Source organism: Melanotaenia boesemani, chromosome 13 (assembly GCF_017639745.1).
Source record: "Melanotaenia boesemani isolate fMelBoe1 chromosome 13, fMelBoe1.pri, whole genome shotgun sequence".
In the NCBI taxonomy this organism is placed as follows: domain Eukaryota; kingdom Metazoa; phylum Chordata; class Actinopteri; order Atheriniformes; family Melanotaeniidae; genus Melanotaenia; species Melanotaenia boesemani.
The window spans coordinates 21,164,731-21,183,338 of record NC_055694.1 but is presented as its reverse complement, the minus strand read 5'-3'; the positions used below and the strand labels follow the sequence as shown (position 1 = coordinate 21,183,338).

At 38.6% G+C, this 18,608-nt stretch overlaps 2 protein-coding genes across 2 annotated transcripts in view; one reads left to right on the top strand and one right to left on the bottom strand.

The window, feature by feature from the left end:
• The window catches only part of cacna1db (calcium channel, voltage-dependent, L type, alpha 1D subunit, b), a 90,773-nt gene extending 80,778 nt beyond the window's left edge, over nucleotides 1–9,995 (bottom strand). The window contains exons 1-3 of the mRNA XM_042004362.1: nucleotides 9,693–9,995; nucleotides 2,026–2,494; nucleotides 632–737 (exon numbers count right to left, since the gene is read on the bottom strand). Coding sequence (XP_041860296.1) covers nucleotides 632–737; nucleotides 2,026–2,494; nucleotides 9,693–9,765 — 648 coding nt within the window. The 5' untranslated portion in view covers nucleotides 9,766–9,995. The remainder of the gene's footprint in view (nucleotides 1–631; nucleotides 738–2,025; nucleotides 2,495–9,692) is intronic.
• dcp1a (decapping mRNA 1A) lies at nucleotides 7,934–17,309 on the top strand. The gene is made up of 9 exons (XM_042004360.1): nucleotides 7,934–8,099; nucleotides 8,440–8,480; nucleotides 9,199–9,326; nucleotides 11,463–11,529; nucleotides 11,708–11,846; nucleotides 12,343–12,441; nucleotides 13,352–13,936; nucleotides 14,066–14,287; nucleotides 15,242–17,309. The coding sequence occupies exons 1-9, from the start codon at nucleotides 7,968–7,970 to the stop codon at nucleotides 15,320–15,322; spliced, it is 1,494 nt and encodes a 497-aa protein (XP_041860294.1). The 5' UTR covers nucleotides 7,934–7,967; the 3' UTR covers nucleotides 15,323–17,309.
• Nucleotides 17,310–18,608: the final 1,299 nt, after the last annotated feature.

The window sequence follows — 18,608 nt, the reverse complement described above, 5'->3', positions numbered from 1 at the left end:
CAGACATGTGTAACCCTTGTGTGTGCGCCAGCTGATGGCACATGGCAGCACAAACAACAAGCAACTTGAAGCGATTATGGAATTAAAAAGTCTCATATAGCATCTACATACAATACAAAGCAAGGAAAAATAAAACTTCAATCCTGTTTTCTGTTTAACGTAAAGTATTCCATCTTTTTCATGTAAAGTATTCCAATGACCAAAGAAAGTAGGCGTATCAGACATAGTGCTATCGGGTATGAGATAGACTAAAATCATCCCACACAATATGTCTCAAACTGTCCCTGAAAATAATTACAGCACCTTCATTCTTCAAGCTAGCTTTTAGTCCACTGAGCACCAAAGCTAAATTCTACATCTAACCCCACAGCATAAAAATAAATAATCCAAAGTCCACCACAAGAGCTAAGTAAGAAATTACCTGAGGACTTAGAAAGAACAAAAAAAAAGTAATTAACATGACATGACAAATCTTTGAAATCCATCTTATTTTTACTATCATACTTTATATTCTACTGTCATGCAATGAAAAACAGCCAAGATACATAAACTGCAGTTAGAACACTGTGTGTGATAATTAAGTACATTTCAGCAAATCTACTATCTGTGTGACGTCTGTGTTGCTACTCACCAGTTCTTGGTTGGTAGAATTGGAGTCATCTCCAGGAAAGGGGATGTAGATGGCTAAGGCCACACAGTTGGCAAAAATAGACAGCAGTATAAAGATATCAAATGGTCTGAAAAGAAGGTGTTAAGGAAAGCAAAAATTTCAAAGAGCCCCGCAAACTTTTATAATTTTGATTTTTTTTAGCATGTATTCTTTGGACAACAATATAAAAGTTTATTTAAAATATAGGCTAACCTGTTCTTTAGTGTATTATTGCATGTAAACGCAGTAATACAAAAATCTAAAAGGTCATAAAGCCTGTAGCAAACATAATTTTATGACTTGTCTTGTTTAATGAGCAGATTGGGATAGGACTACTTAACAAAGTCAACTTCATTTATTCTCTCTGTGAATTTGACCATTTTTACACTAAAAGTAGCATGTGTAAACAGGCTGTTTAAACAAGGGCACATCTGCTAAAACAAGTCATTTAATCCTTTCCTGCTGCCAGTGGCACAGAGTTTACCCTCAGAGCACTGAACTGAAAAACATACACAGAACTGGAGTTACATCCGCTGACTATAATGACCATCCTGTGAGCTACGACAATACGAGCATGAACAACATTACTCTGTATCCTGCAACATGTGCTGGTGTTGGACCACAGTTTCTGTTCAGCACAGCTTATCATTAATTAGGTTACTTTATTATATTTAACCAGACTGTGAAAGTCAGTCCACACAGTGGGCCTGAGAGCAAGCTGCCAGCTGTCTTTCAGAAAAGTAAAACTGATCACTTGTCAGATGATTTCTTCTTGTCTGCAAGTTTCAGAGAATCTGTAAACATTTTATTCTATTAATGAAAATAAGATTTGCTTATTCTTGATCCACACCCTCATTGAAAATTAGTGTGCTCACACAAGAACGGTTTCCTTCAATGCCATTCAAAGCCTAACACCTGCGACTACTGCAGAGACATTTTATGGGTGACTAAATGCAGATTAAACTGTTCATTGCACTCAGATGTTAAAAGGTGGTTGCAAGTTTTTTGACCAATGTAAATAGAGCTGTAGTTACCTTTTTATGTACGTTAAAGATATGCAAAGTTACGAATCACCAAAAATATATGACAGAACTGAAAAAAATTCATTGCTGACATATCTGAACCAAAAGTTATCTTGAAATATATTATTTGCTTAAAGCTAAACTCTTAGAGTCAACATATATTTTCCAATCCAACAACCATGTGAGGCTTCATTATTTCAGATCACCCGCTGATCGATTAATACATTCATTCACTCTCCCAACCATGCGCTAAATAATCTATGTAGCAAAATATTCACACCAACACAATGCAATCACACACCCCAGTCATCTGTTATCCATTCATTCAACCTTTTCCTCTGGGCTAAAAGATACTTCCACTCCACCAGGCTAATGCAGGCCCTGCGGATGGGGTTGTTGAGGGTGAGGCAGAACAGAGCTCTGGGCGGCCTGCTGTTGGTAGATCCTCCTTGCTTTTTGCTTTTGGCATACTGCTGTCTCTTCCTCTGTGCCAGAGAGCCAACAGGAGCTGGTACGGTGGTGCAAACTGAGGGACGTGAATTTATCTCGGGCTTTTCAACATCATCCTGTGCTTGCCGTGCAGCAGTAATGGCAGCATGCCAAGCAAGGACCGGGCTGACACTGGCAGCAGCACCACCAGGGCCCTGAATGCCACTGTTGGCCCCAAGGAGGCCGTAAGAAGAGCCGACGGGCCTGCCGGTGCTAGCAGGAGCCTGCAGGGGCTCTGGTGAGTGGAGCTGGTGCAGATGGGTGTGGCTTTCTGACCAGAGTGCTGGAGTGTCAGTGGAGGAAGTGGTCTTTCTGTTACTGGCATACTGTGCCCCTACAAAGACAGGGTAAGAAACAGAGACAAAAATATGTTGATACTGAGAGTGTAACCTTAAGAAATTATTGTCAGTGAAGCTCCATAAAATAGCTAGCTTCTTATATAAACTATAAATATAACTGTTTTTAATAATATGAACTTGCGTTTGCTGTCTATGATTCCCTTGTCTTGTTTTCCCAAGTGTCTGCTGATGAGATTCTTGCCACCAATGTGTCACTTCTTTACAAAAATTGTTGTTTCACATCTAACAATATTAGTTTGCTTAATACTAATATATCTGTACTATGCTAACATTTGTTTATGAGATCAGTTGGATCCACTTCTACTCTTCATTTATATATTTTATGACTTTAAAATGTTTACATAGAAACTTTGTTTGGTCAGAGTTAAGATATGTAAATATGAATCCTTGTGTCTTGACATCATAAAGCCTGCGTCATAACTTGCTGATAGTAAAAAAAAAAAAAGCACATGTTTACAAGAGTAACATCAGAGATTATTCTTTTTACAATAAAGAAATCTAAACAAACACAAATTTTCTCCATTCAGCGAGCTCCCTTTGTGCAGCTTAAGGGATTATATGTATTTCAGTTCCTGTGTGAGACGTGCCAAAATTTCTTTTGGGGAAAAAAGACATTAAAGACTAAAATGTATGCAGATGTCCAACGGGAAACCATTCAAAAATAAGTTTGATAAGTGGTAAAGGACTGATTCAAGAGGACTGTGGAAGAGACAGAGACCAGGACGGCCTGCATGACTGAGGGAGATAGTCATTAAAATCAATGCAGACCATGAGTGACAGTGCCCTTGACACAGTCAGTGCACTGCAGCTCCAAAGTCCCATCATGGCCTGCTGTCCACCATAGATGAATCAACTTTTCAACCTCAGTAATCCCATTGGAGCTATGCAGAAAAAAACAGAGAGCTGAATGGAGTACAGCAGAATAAAAAAAAAGTCTCAAAACCCAGAGTTATAAAAAGGACTTATTTCTTGCCAAAATGTAAGCAAATTGCTCAGCTGCATTTAATAATGACACAGGTTTGCCCAAATATATATATAGATAGATAGAAATACTTTATTAATCCCTCTGGAGAGTCCTCAGGGAAATTTACCATATATTTACCATATACCATCCTTTTGACAACAATAACCATGCAATTCAAAGATAAGTCATTGAACTTGTGTATTACAAATCATCTCTTCTCTCGCAAGTTCTCTTCAATTTACCTTGACCAGTTTAAATATACTTAAAAGAAACATTTCTAAACAAATCCATAGTTCCTGTCTGAGTGAAGAGGTCAGCTTTCCCTCAACTCCTAACAAGTGTAGCCTGGTATTTAAATCTGGTTTCCAGTCTTTAGATGTAACCTAACAGGAAATATCCAAACACTCCTGCTGGACACATCTGTCACACAACGCTGAAAAGTGTTACTGCCATTCTAGACAATAATTAGTCATGTTTAAGCTGTTTTTAATATAGCAGCGTTTGTTTGGACTACTTTTACACCCATGAGAAAAAAGGTAATTAAAAAATGGAAATGTGTTTCCATCAAAGTTGATTCATTGTTTTTCTAGTTGTTTCTGGGGGCGAATGTGGAAAGCATCCTTCACAATCTGCCACATGGTTCTTAAACAAGTACTTGACCGTGATATTACAACTAACATAGTCAACCATTTTTCTGAGAACCAGCCTTAACTCGTTTCCCAATGGATTTCATATGTGAAATGATGTTATCACAAAGCAACATAGACTGTTTTCATTAACACACAGTCTCATCCCTGAAATAAGTTGGACAAAAACCCATAACAGTGGGCATGAGTCGTGGGGGATATAATCACACAGATGAAGCAGACATCCAGAGAATAAACCAAACAAGCGCTCTCGCCCCCTCAGCGCTCCAACTCTCCTCCTGCGCTCCGCGCACGGCTTTTACCTTCAGACTGTTCATCTGCTTCTTGCATCCTCGAATCCACATCGAAAATATCCGTTTTAAATCCAACTCATCGTTGGAAAAGAACACCCGAAGATGCCGATGGTGCGGACTTAAATAGAGCCGCTAACTTGAATTGTAAAATATTTTCCGAGCGCAGACCCTGAGACGAGCGCCGAACATTTTCGCCACATCCGGGTGTCTGCCTGCGGATTCACGGCGAATCCGAGAGGACGCGCGGGCAGCAGCGGTCAATCCGCTGCTGTCAATGCTTCTCGCTGTGGCTGAGCTTGGACTAATCACAATCAATCTTAACTCCGCTGACATCACACATGGTCGCAAAGTAGAAATGCACTTGTTGCTCAGAGTGAAAGGACCAATTTTAGGCTATATGTGAAGATTAAAGCCATTTTTCTCATGACTCTCAGGTATTTTGTGTTACTATAGTGTTGCTTGTAACATGCAATAGACAAATAAAGTAAACATTTTTTTAAATAATTGAAGAAAAACCAGCAAAGCCTACAAGAAATCCACATGTTGGTTATCAGAGAAATAGGCTCGTTAGGCCTATAAGAGTTTATAGCTATTTCCTAAAATAAAAAAATTACCATAAAAATCTGAATTTGCATATATTCTGTATATAAAGAGCATGTTTAGTTTAGTGTTTCGGGGTTATAACAGTCACCTTATATTACAAAATAAAGCTGTCACATGGGCTAAGTGTGAACATTTACAAACGTGTTATGACCCTCTCTTTAACAAGCTTTTTTTTTTCTTGCACTTGAAGAAAACACTTTTAACTGGATAAACCTTTAGGCTGCTAAGTCCCAGATTCTTGGACTTACCCCTCAGGGGTCTTCCCCTTATCATGAACGGCATTCTGTCACCTGTCTCTTCTCTGAGGCTTCATGGCGCCGCTTTCTGTGCTCACTCTACGGCGACTCGAGAGGAAATGACTTGTTTAGTGCTCCTCTGGAAGGTTACCAGTGATTGGATTACCTGTGCCTGTATGGAGGATAAAACTGTTTCACGGTAGAGCGTAATCCTACGATTATAATCCCTGCGCCAATCTTCCCTGGGGCAGGTGAGTCAGGCAGCAGCAGCTCAACTGGTCCGGATAATTAACTATACGAACTGAAAGTGTCCTATTGAAACAGCACAAAGAAAATATACAGGGGGTATTCCTCGAGACTTAGGCATATATATATATATATATATATATATATATATACATATATATATATATATATATATATATATATATATATATATATATGTGTGTGTGTGTGTGTGTGTGTGTGTGTGTGTGTGTGTGTGTGTGTGTGTGTGTGTGTGTGAAAACGTGAAGTAACCTACTGTTACTTCTTGTAAAGAAAAGAAATGTCCCTCATGGGTTTAATAAAAAGCACCTCCCTCCCATCCATCCATCCATCCATAATGCTAAGTGCAACAGAAAGACATTGTCTTTATTTTTTTAGGTAGAGGGAAATTTTTGTTTAGACCACTATGAACACCAAAACTGAAATGGCATCCCCTCGATTACTAACTTAACCTTTATTTTATTTTTTAAAAACAGAATGCTAGGCCTGACATAAATTAATCAAACACATTAACTGAAGTAATCTGAAAAACATCTCCCATTCGGTATGAGGTGTTTATATATATATATATAAAACTCTTCCCTCACCCAACCTCCCCCCCCATCTTCCTGGCTAGGCTGGGTGGCTGTTCATTCTCAAGCTCGAGTCCTCCACTAGACTCCTGAGAGCTTGAGGGTCTTACGCAGTATCTTAGCTGTTCCTAGGAATGCGCTCTTCTGGATGGAGATGTCTGATGTTTCTCCAGGTATCTGTTGGAGCCACTTCTCCAGTGTGGAGGACACGGCCCTATAGTGCTCTGATGACCACTGGTACTACTGTTGCCTTCACCTTCCAGGCTTTCTTCAGCTCTTCCTTGAGTCAGAATCAGAATCAGAAATACTTTATTAATCCCTTTGGAAATTCCTCAAGGAAATTTGTGTCCTTGGTATTAGTCCAGTTTCTCAAGTTCCTTTTTCTTGATATTTCCATCATTGGAGATGGCTGCATCAATCACTACGGCTTTCCTTTGCTGCTTATCCATCACAATGTCCAGTTGATTAGCCACCACCATTTTGTCAGTCTGTACCTGGCAGTCCCACAGGATCTTAGCCCTCTCATTCTGCACTGCCTTGGGAGGTGTTTCCCATTGTGACCTAGGTGTCTCAAGTCCATATTCTGCACAGACATTTCTGTACACTACGATGGCTACTTGGTTACAGTGTTCAATGTATTCTTTGCCTGCCAGTATCTTGCATCCTGCTGTGAGGTGCTGGATTGTTTCAGGGGTCTCTTTGCACAGCATGCACCTGGGTCTGGCCTAGTGTGGTAGATCTGGGCCTCAATTGCCCTTGTACTCAAGGCTTACTCCTGTGCTGCCATGATTAGCACTTCTGTGCTATCCTTCAGTCTAGCCCTCTTTAGCCATTGGTAGGATTTGTTCATATCTGCTACTTCAGCAATCCGTCAGTGGTACATCCCATGCAGGGACTTGTCCTCTTATGATGGTTCCTTCATTTCATTCTCCTCCAGGTTTCATTGCCTGAGGAATTCACTCAGTGCTTCATCCCTTGGGGCCATCTTCCTGATGTATTCAGGGAGCTTGGATGTTTCATCTTGGATAGTGGCTTTGATGCTCACTAGCCCTTGGCCTCCCTTGTTGTCTATCACCTCTGGACACTGGATTTGGGGTGGAACCCTACATGCATGGCAAACAGCTTCCGTGTTTTAACATCTGTGGTGAACTTCTTCCTCAGGCTAGATTATTATCCTAACAGTGTATCTGATCACTGGCAGGGCATATAGCTGTTAATTGCCTGGATCTTGTTCTTGCCATTGAGCTGACTTCTCAGGACTTTACTTGAGTCTGTTGTTTTTTGTGGCAGCTTTCCTTGTTCCCATTTGCTTGTGGTATGCCAAGGTACTTGCAGCTCTCCTTAACATCTGCTATTCCGCCTTCTGGGAGTGCAATGCCCTCTGTATGGACTACTCTTATATATATATATATATATATATATATATATATATATATATATATATATACGTGTGTGTGTGTGTGTGTGTGTGTGAGAGAGAGAGAGAGAGAGAGAGAGAGAGAGAGAGAGAGAGAGAGAGAGAGAGAGAGAGAGAGAGAGAGAACAAGTTTTTGTTTGTTTGTTTGTTTGTTATTTTAAGAAAATAAATGTAATCATGAAGGGTAGAGAGAGTTTACCTTCTATAGCTAGAATATTTCTAGTTTTAAACTCGTGATTTATTTGTGTTCTGCAACTAAAATGAACCATGAGTTGAAAAACCCGTTTTCTACAAACGTCTGTAATTAAGGAAATAGCTCAATCCCAGAACAACAAACAACTCACCGGGACCTTTTTGAACATGTTTTTGAGGCTGAGATTTCCGGATACAGCGGAAGTTTAAAGTGTCTGCAGAAACCCGTCCGGGCGGGAGCAACAATCATATCCAAGATGGAGACGATAAATGCTGGACATATGATGAGCTTAGCCGCTCTGCAAAGACAAGATCCGTACATAAACAAACTGCTCGATGTTACCGGACAGGTGGCTCTCTACAACTTTAACTCCAAAGCCAATGAATGGGTAAGTTTAAATTAAACCAGAAACGGCTTCGTGGTAAACCAGGAAGACTAGCTACAAACTTAATTAGCATCGCAGCTTTTCTATTTAACTATAAAATACCAAGATAATTTGTGGATATTTGGACAACTGAGCCAGACAGTGGTTTCAGATTTAAAGATGGTAGCATCTTTCTTACGATTACGTACTTTTTTTGTGATATTTGGTCAGCGAAATCTTTCCTGAACAAACTGAATCTGGCCTAGTAAGGCTAACTGCAGTCGTTTTATCCTCACGTTCGGATTAGCAGATTTTTTTTTTTTTTTTTTTTTTTTTTGTCTTAAAATGTAATTTTATTTTTCAGGAGAAAACCGACATCGAAGGTACCCTGTTTGTTTATGCAAGGTAAGCACAAGATGTTTATAATGATTTGATCACTGTAATGGTTGTTTACTTGTTCGCATTACGTTTGTGTACGCTGTCATTTGACGTATTCTACACACGTGTGGAGACCGCGGTCTTTGTAAACAAACAGAAAGTGGACTCCATGTGATTTTATCCATTATGCATGTAGTTATGTGAAAGAAAAAGCAAACACTGTTTGTGGTAAAAATGTTAAAATGTTGGTGATTAAGCATGCTAACCGTATAGGACAATAATCAGTAATATGACGAAGTATATTACGAAACTTTGAGAACAAATTGGCTTGTCTTTTTAAATATTTATTTTGTATAACAAATCAACAGATGCATATGATGCTTGTATGCCTTTTTGTTTTGAATCATTTTTGGTTTGTTTGGTTTGTTTGTTTGTTTTTGTTGTTGTTTGTTGTTTTTTGTTTGTTTGTTTGTTAACCACTGTACAATTGAGTTGTTTTAACTGTTCATGTGTTCTTACAAAGGAATTCATGTGGAATTTTCCACAACATAATGCTGCAGTTTTCTGTGTTATTTAAATATACATTTGTATGTAAAGTATTGGGAGTTTTAAAATACATACTTTTTTGGGGAAATTATTTAAGTCCAAAATGTTTCTATTTATTGCTAATTTAAAACAAAATATTTACATGATGTTGAGCATAACTTTGATCAAGGAAGTAATGATTGTTCTCTGTCCGTTTAAGGTCTGCCTCCCCTCACCATGGCTTCACCATAATGAACAGACTCAGTACTGAGAACCTTGTGGAGCCAATCAATAAAGACTTGGAGTTCCAGCTGCAAGATCCCTTCTTACTCTACAGGAATGGAAACTGTGAGTGTTTTGTCAGAAAGCAACAGTAAAGCAGCAAACGTTATATTTAGGAGAGAAACATGCAATGTTTTTGTGTCAGCTTGAATTTAACTCAGATGGGTTTTTTAAAGCATTAATTTAAATAACAATTTTTTAAAAAACATTATTCAATTGAGGTTTCAGGTCTCCTCGCAACAGAAAATCACCCTCTACTTTTTGAATTAAGTACTTACTTAATTACCAGTCTCTTCTCCCAAGTTTCTAACGAGCAAAAAATACTCACTAGAGGTTCCCGAACTTTTGCTTACACTTGTTTGTGTTATTGATGTTTACTATTACACACAAACAAACATAGAGTCATAGTCACAAAAATGATGGTAACAGTACCTCTGAAAGTGCTCAGCAAACATCTCCACAGTGTTTGGTGGAACATCTCTTCCCCTTTTTTGCTTGAAGTCATGTTGACAGTCAAGCTGCTCTCTTGGTGGTTGCAGCAGAAAAACTCTGTTGCTGATGGCCTACACCATCCTACCAGACAGCAGCTTCAGTTTGACTTGGCCACAATTACTTGTCTACATTTGAGCAACAACCAGGAAGACTTAGGGGTCTGACTGGTAAGTCAGACTGCTTATTGATCCTTATTTTAGTATAAGTTGTAGTTTTGCTTATAGCTGAATCCAGTGATGCCCTTTGTGAAATGAAGAGTGGAAAAAAAAAAATCCTCAGATCTTCAAAAAGTAACTGACAGCGCTGCCACCAAGGTAATCGATTAGAAGTCTGAACAGAAGTTTCATCAAGGCAATGAACAAGGAGTTTGATTGCTTTCCCATTTGTTTGCTTATGAGAAAAAACAGCATAGCCAGGGTCAGTGTCAGCGTAGATTGCTCGCCTTTTGGACTTGGTTTGCCCATCAGTCTGGCTGGTATGGAGGACATGGTGTTATGTCCTGTTATTGTAGTAACAGCAGCTTCTCTGATGGCTTCACTCAATCTTGAGTGTGGTTGGTATCATATTAGTTCCTTACATTCGCATTAAGGCAAATTTGTTTACATTGGTTGAGTAGACCTCTGGCTGACAGTATTGATCAGGTTGTAACTTCTGGTACCTCACAGTCTTCTCAAAAAGATGGCTCAGTGTAATTTCTTGCTGACTGTACCTTCTCTTGGTTTTTGCTCCTTCTGATGATTTTGACCCCTGGTCTCTCAGTCCACTTGTCCAGTAGTTCTCAGAAAGTAATTTTGTCTGCATGTAGAGTCTTTTTGTTTTTTGTTTTGCTTTTATGAAGCAGCTTTTATGCTATAGATTCCAGGTTTCTGATCCTCCCTCTGAATGTTGATTTGATGCTAAATTGGTCAAAGAGCAGCAAGTCGATCACAACAAGGGTAGAATCCTCAGAGATAAAAAGATGAATAATAATGAGTTAACCTTGCTCCAGGCTCCAGTCCAACACGAGGCTGATGGGTATAGCCAGATTTGGAGAATGCTGTTAAAGAGAAAATTGCACACACATACACTTGTTTATACTTCTTGCTACTCCCTTAGGTAGCAGCAGGTGCTGCTACCTAAGGGAGTAGCACAGGGGGGCAAATGCTCAGGTTGCTAGGTTACATCATCCTCTTAGGGGAGGGCAGTGAACATGCTAGTGTTTCATTACACAGACTTAACATATAAGCAGTGCATAAAGTTAATGTTCTGGTAGAAACTGGTGTTGCACGGTTTGATTTACATTTTATTGTGCATTAGATTATTTTTTAATGATGGCGAACATTACATTGGTCATGTTTTTTTCTGCATGTCAGTTGCTGTGATTCATGCTTGTAATCTGCTTTTGGTGCTTGGTTAATTTTTTTTTATTTTGAATAATACATTTAGAATTGGATTCTTGATGGCTTAACAAAGGCACAATGTTTTATTTATATATGGTCTATGACAGTCAGGGAAAATGATGCATTATAAATATATCATGATGATATAATATATAGTTTTATTGCTGTACATAAATAAATGGATATATTGATAATTCCAAAGACATTTGCAACAAAGTACTTGTTTTTGTTGCCCAAGAGGTGTTACGAGGGTTCTGTGATGTAATGATTCTTCTGCAACACAGGAAATGTAGACATAGTATAAAATTAAGTATTTGTGTTTTTCCAACAGTGGGCATCTACAGTATTTGGTTCTATGACAAAAGGGACTGTCAGCGCATTGCTCAGCTGATGGTCAAGTAAGTAGACTGACTGCATCTGTGTGTGAATGAGATTAGATACTTGTTAAATACTGTCTATGCATCATCTTTAAAGCAGATTTTTTTAATCAAGGACTCTGACATTAAAAGAAATTTTGAATTTGACAAGCAACTGTTAGATGTGAGGTTTTTATGTAATGCTTTAACTCTCCTCCAGGATTGTGAAACAAGAAGCAGATCATGCCCAGAGAAAGACACCAGAAAGGGCAGAACCCGGGAGAACCAATGGAGTTGCAGAACCCCGACCCATTGACATCCTGGAACTGCTCAGCAAAGCCAAGGAGGAATACCAGAGAGTGAGGAGACACAGCATTTTATTTTAGATGCTTGTATTTTCAAATAATGTTTCTTTGGTTCGTCTGATCTTTGAAAGACTTAATTTTTCATTGTAGATTTAATATATATAAACATTAAATTAAATGACAGACGTCCACAGTATGCAAATTTGACATTTATTGCTCCTGAACAAACACCAACCCAGAATTTTAGGAATAAATAGTGTTTTTTTTTTTTTTTGTATTAATTGTTTTCCCTCAACTGCTCATTCCCCTTCAGTGTGGATGTAAAGATGCTCATAGACATAGATACATGTGTATCCGATTGTAATCGGGGATTATTGCAGGTATGTTTAAGCAGCTAGAGGTTATGTCTGAATTTAGTTATACCCTAGCTTTTTAATCCCTGCTTTCAGGGCTGTATTTGGTATTTGTCTCCTGGGTCTTTTGACATTAAACTGCCCATTTAAGTAATGTAAAATGTGTGTGTGTGTGTGTGTGTATGTGTGATATGAAGGCCCAGGCAGGTGAAACAGATGTGTCTACAGAGATAAACGTGAAAACAACTATCATCACAGCTACAGAACATGCACACAGTGCACCTCCACCCGAAAAGGTACTATTTATTAATTTATTCACAATTCTGAGAAGTCTTGTTCTCTTCAGACAGACTGTGGAGGCAGGTCTGCAAGAATAAATTAGGGATATTGATTTTGAAATAAGACAGCCAACACATGTATTGATTATTTCCTTCAGTTGCTGATTGAGATGAGAAGTTGATTTAAATGGTTTTTAACAGTTGATCTTAATGGTAATGCATCATTAGCTGCAGCATAAATAGTTTTTGAATAGCATCTGAGCCAAAAGAATGAGGTAATAACCGATTTAAAGTGTTTTTAATGCTTTTACTCTTATTTATACATCGATTTTTTTTAACTTCGTCTATTTACTGTCTTGAGGTGAAGCAAAAGATCATATTTTCCTCAAAAACAAAAGCACAGATGCAGTATTGCAAATAAATCTTCTGAAATAAGACACCAAAATCGGGGTGTTATAACAGTTCAGTAAGCTTAAATGTGTAAAAAAGTTTGTTTTGTTTTGGTTTTTTTTTTTGTGGATGCTTTCATTCAATGCTGGTAAGTTTTACACAACTCTGGCACTGTACACTGGGCATTCAGATGTTTTCTGTCATGGAAATATGGAATGTTGTGAGAAAACTGAGACTCTGAGGACTTTCGTGATTAACTTCACTGCGTTTACTGTTCAGTCTTGAGCAAAAGGCTGATATCGCATGAAGACTGTGGCTGTTAACACCATTTTTAAAGATGAGTGAATGAGGCTGTTAGCCATCGTTTCACAGAATCTTACAAATCTTATGTTTAAAAAGGGCTTAACCTTGTACTTTGTCAGTATGCAGTTAGCAGTTGTAAGCTTTCAGGCAATTTTTGGGGGGCATTACTGTTTAATGGTTTTGTGTCAGTCAAGTAAATGTTTGACCTCACTGAGTTGCTCTTCTTGCCCGCCAGACCTCGCATACAGTGGTGAAGCAGATCACGATTGAGGAGCTCTTTGGCTCATCTCTTCCCAAGGAACCTTCTCTAGCGACCAAGCCTGGACAGAACCAAAGTGCTTCCAGTGGCCTCTCCACTACCTACGTCCAGAAGCAACCATATCTTGCTCCAGCACACCAAAATCCACTCCTCACTCCACAGCTCACGGCCCAAGACCCTGGGTCCAACCAGCGGCAGCAAGCCCCTGCCCTAATCCCCGCTCCTTATGCACTTAACCCTAGTCCGGTTTTCCAGTCAGTAGTCCCAAAGCTAGAACCCCACTCTCACTGTCCTGCCTCCCCTATGATTATGCCTCCGCCTGGATCAGAGCATCATGCTGGACACACTGGTCCTACACCACCTCCAGCTGCTCCTACCACCTATTTAGGAAAGGAGATACTCAGCACACTCAAACCAGCAGTGCCATCCTTGAACTCAGACATCCACAAACCCACCCTTGCACCCAACTTCCTGCCAAGTACGTTGTTCCCCCCCCACAGTTTCCAAGAGCCCAAGATAGATGTTTTTTCTCAGCCTCCAAACCTGATTAAGCCAATATCTGTGAGTTCATCTTTATTTTCTCTTATCCACCCCAGTGTTTCCTCTGTAACGTATACCACTATACTACAACAAAGTAGTTTGTAATCCAGCATGCTGGGTGTCTCTTGTCTCTTCCCTTTTTACTCTCAGACTGTCCCCATGAGTCCAGGTCTTGCTGTTCCAGGGTCGGAGATTTCTGTGCTTCTCTCGCCCAGCGCCTTCCAGCAGACTGTCAATAAAACCACAGCAGCAGCAACAGTGGTCCTTCCTTCCCCCTCTGAGCCATCTTCTGCCTCTGGCGGGGCCGTAGATCCTCTTACATTCCCCTGCAGTAAAACACAGTTACAGGAGACTTTAATTCACCTCATTAAGGTACATCCATGGCATAAAACGAGGTTTAATGTTGGGTGAAGTTTACCCACATTTTGGCTGCACATGTTTCAAGTAAAGCAGACTTGACTGTGATGCATCATGCTACTGCCATGTTGCTTTGTGACGCAAAAGAAAAACTCCTTATTTTCTTATATCAAGTAAAAGAATAGTCTTTTTTTCAGCACTCTATGAAACATTATCGTCCAAGCTCATAAACGTGATGTCATTATTTCTTTCAAATGGAGACATTTTAGGCTCATCCTCTGAAGATTTTATTTTTACACAGAAAAATGTACAGTGACAAATGAATCACCCATTTGACATGCAATTTAATTAATTCAGATAAAAATAATTAAAATGAATAAATTAATTAGTTTTGGTTTTTATTTGTCAGAGTTTTGGCTTCCACCCCTATTAAGATTAATAGAGGTGGAGCTCACAGCACTAACAAAATATTTTAACATCAGCATATATTTTAATTGCAACACGTTTTTTTAAAAAAAAAACAAAATTCTGTTAATAAAGATAACTGGTCAACCAGTTTCCAGCTGACCCCTGTGCTGCCACTCCTGTAGCATTCACTCACACTGAAACACCTTAAAAATGCCTGAGAAACTTTGACAAATCAAGCTGATGCAGAGGTGCCTTAAAGCTGCATTCTTTACAAAGGCCAGCAGGGGGCAGCGTCTGATGACAGAACAGACCAGTTCATTGAGAAATGTAAGAAAATTACTTTTTAGAGTCTGCATGGTGGTATGGTGGTTGGAGCAGTCACCCCACACACACAGACAGCTACTTAAACTACAATGCTCTGTTATAATGTTGCTTGTGTTTAAAAGATCTAAATCTGTGCATTGCCAATGACAAGTTTAAACAGAAAATATGTCATCTTTTTTAAAACGTACACACTTTAACAGAATTTAAATTCTTTTTTTTTTTCTTCTTCTTTTCTAGAATGACCCAGACTTCCTCAGTGCCATTCATGATGCTTACCTTCAGAGTCTTACCAAGGACCTCAGCAACATGAAGCTATAGTTCAACCAACACAGATGGTCTTTGTGACCAGAGAAGAGACTAGAAGATTGTGGGAGATACAATTGCAGCAAACAGGTTGTTTGTACACCACAACTCTTCAGCTGTGGTCCGTGTGCTAAGGATTAGCACACACCACACCATTTAACCTTGATGCTATTCTGGCTATTGTGTCACCCCAGACTGACTTTTTGTCTTCGTATGTCAAGCAAAAACTACTATGAGTACAAGGATGAGATAAGATTTCCTAATATAGCCTTGAGTTGAACATTTTAATGTGATACAAATGTTCAAACTGTTTAAAAGTTAGTGGTTTAATTCTTTGGGAGATGGGACCACAGTGGAGATTTGGTTGCATCACACCCCTTTTTACTGTTGGACAGGCAGTTTTTCTGCAGGAACATTACTGGACTCGCAGATGCTGTTTCTTTAACTCATCTCAAGCCTTTATGTGGCGTTCTCACAGTATGAGAGCATGAAAAAACTGATAAGACACGCTCCAAGTGCTTATTAAGAAGAAGACATCTCTGTGATGACCTCCAGGCAGTTTTTGGGGACAAAAAAGAACTACAAATGTTTTTCTTTTCTTTTTTTTCTTTTTTTTTCTCAAGTTATTGAGCCAGAAGATGATACTGAAGCCTGTATATTTTTGGTATAGATATTCAGATGATGCAGTTACTTTTTTTGGCCTTTTGTAGGGAGGATAAATGACTTTCATAGTTAACTAGAGAAGCACTTGCAGCCAAGAACTCAAATTAAGTGTATAGTTCCTCTCAGCTTTTTAATTGTAACATTTAAAACAATAACGTCTTTATGACTCATACTCAAACCTGCTTCTCTGCTACCTTTCCTTTCTATATATATTTTTTTTACTTTTTCCTGGCTTTTTTCTCTTTTTTGTCCTTTGCGTCATCATGTCTCCTCCACCAGATGATTTTACTTTATGCTTTTGGAGGGGCATGCGCAGTTCAAAACAGTCAAAGATTTTAGGGGGACCAGCATTTTGGTATATATGAGTATAGTACTCTTTATAAGAACCTCTTGGTTCTGTTGTTGATCAATCATTTAAGTAATCACAAGCAAAAAAAAAAAAAAAAAGTGTGAAGGTTGCTACTAAATCTAGATTCCTGTTTACATTCTGCTGTTTTGATTTAAAAATGCTCATGGAAAAGGTGGTGTTGATTTACTTTTTATAGCTTCTCTCTGCTTCTCATTAACCATATTGCTAGTGAGAAAATACAAACTACCTCCATTCTCATTCCTCAGTTTCTGTTTTCAAGTCAGTCATTCTCAACTTGGGTTATTTATTTCTGCAGTAAAAGGCTACTGCAGCACACACCCAGACCACTGTGAGAGCAGGAAGCAACTGAGTGGCTAAAAAAGCTGTTAATGAAAATAAAAACTGATTCTGTCTGCATGAAAAAAAAAAAATCTACGGAAAGAAAATACATTAGAGTCCAAAAAAATTTTTTTCTTATCCTGTAACCATAAAATGTTGAGCACATGCAGGATCATTTAAACAGCTAAAAGATTTAAAAATGAGAGAAATAAAGTGAAAAGTTTGTCTTTTAAGTGGAGCAGTGATTAGCATTAGTTGGCTCGGTAATCAAGTGACCTAAACACTTTGTCTTCTTTGTGTTATCATGACTTTGTGTTTAGTCCCCCCCCCCCCAATCCTGTTAAACAAACTTCATATCTACATGGTTTCAGTACCTTTTCTTTCCTTTTTAATCTGGCAAAGGTTAAATTTATAATGTTTTGCCAACATTTTTGGCATATGTTGGTTAAATAAAGGATGATGGAAATGTCAACATTGTTTTAATCCTAGTCATATATTTAAGATTTTATTGTTTTGTTTTGTTTTATTTATCTTGTTGGCCAAAGTTATGATTTTGAGTAAGTCTTTGCAAATTTACATTTTCCAAGTTTGTCACTGTGCACAAATTGGCTTATTATAAATATTTTGTGATAATAAAGATTTGAAATTACAGTCGTCTGTTATTTGATGCATTTTTGTAAATTGTGAAAATGAGTTTCAAAGCTGGAACAATAATGTTATCTTTGTAGTTTGACTATGGAGGGTTTTAGTTTTAAAAGTCAGGTTTTTTGGTTGTTGTTTTTTTTTACTGAAACAATATGGCTTAATTAAGTTAAAAAAACAGCTTTTAGTTCTTTGTTTTGTCCTGCTTGGTGCAGATGATTGCTGCACTTTGTTGGTTTGACCACCAGGTGTCACTGTCTGCTTTTAATCAGCATGTCTCAGTCTGTCCATTGCCAAGGTTGGAATATTGCATTTACCTTTAGTTGTTTAGCAGATATTTAACAGAAAAGAAATTGATCACAACATTCACGCTTCAACGTGTAAATTGGAAACCCTGGTGTGGGAGACAAAGGCGTAAGTGCAGCTTAGGCTTGCTATGGTTAGGAGAGATTCAGATTTGCTTGTCTTGTGCAGGCTAACAATGCAATGAAATAATATAAACAAGGAGAACCAATTTACAAAACTTAAAAAGAACACGAAATGTAGAAAATTAAATATAAGCAAAGAAAAATGCTGTAAAAAAATACATTGGAAAATTATATCCACTTTTTATATAGATGTGCAGCGTCCAGGGCTACTAATGAATGGAAACCATTAATGAGGTCTGAAGTGTGCGTGCATGAATGTATCTGTGACAGATAAAAGGTTTAGTGGAGTGTCTTGGCCAGTTTATGTTGAGTTAAGCAGCCTTTCAGTCTTGGTGCGTGCAGTCAAGGTCTTACTGTCTGCCAGATGGTAGCAGGCAAAAAAGTCTGAGCTGGATGGCAGGTACTGGCTATGGTAAGTATCCTGGACTACTTCCAGAGATGTACTGCATCATGTAGGGTTCAGGAATAAGCTGGCCAGTGTTTCCACTTCATCTCTTTGTTAGTGATGAGCACCATGCAAGTATAGTCAGCAGACTTAAGGATAAATTTGAACTGTGTCTGGTGGTTCAGTCATGAATGAACAAGAAGTACTGGAGGTGGCTGGAGGAGATGTGTCTTCTGATTCTCACACCCTGTTGTACTGGTCGAGAAGTTAAATATCTAGCTGTAGATGTTGTTCTCCAGATCTAGAATAGTAAGCTTTGAGACCAACTTGGAGGAAATGATTCTACTGAATACCAAGCTCTAATCAATTAAGAAAATTCTTATGGATTTCTCCGTCTCAGTTCGTTGAGATCAGCATGTTCTCAGAAGATTTTTTTTTTTTTTTTTTTAGGGACAAGAGGGATGTGGTGGCGAAGGAATTTGGAGCCTGAAGGAG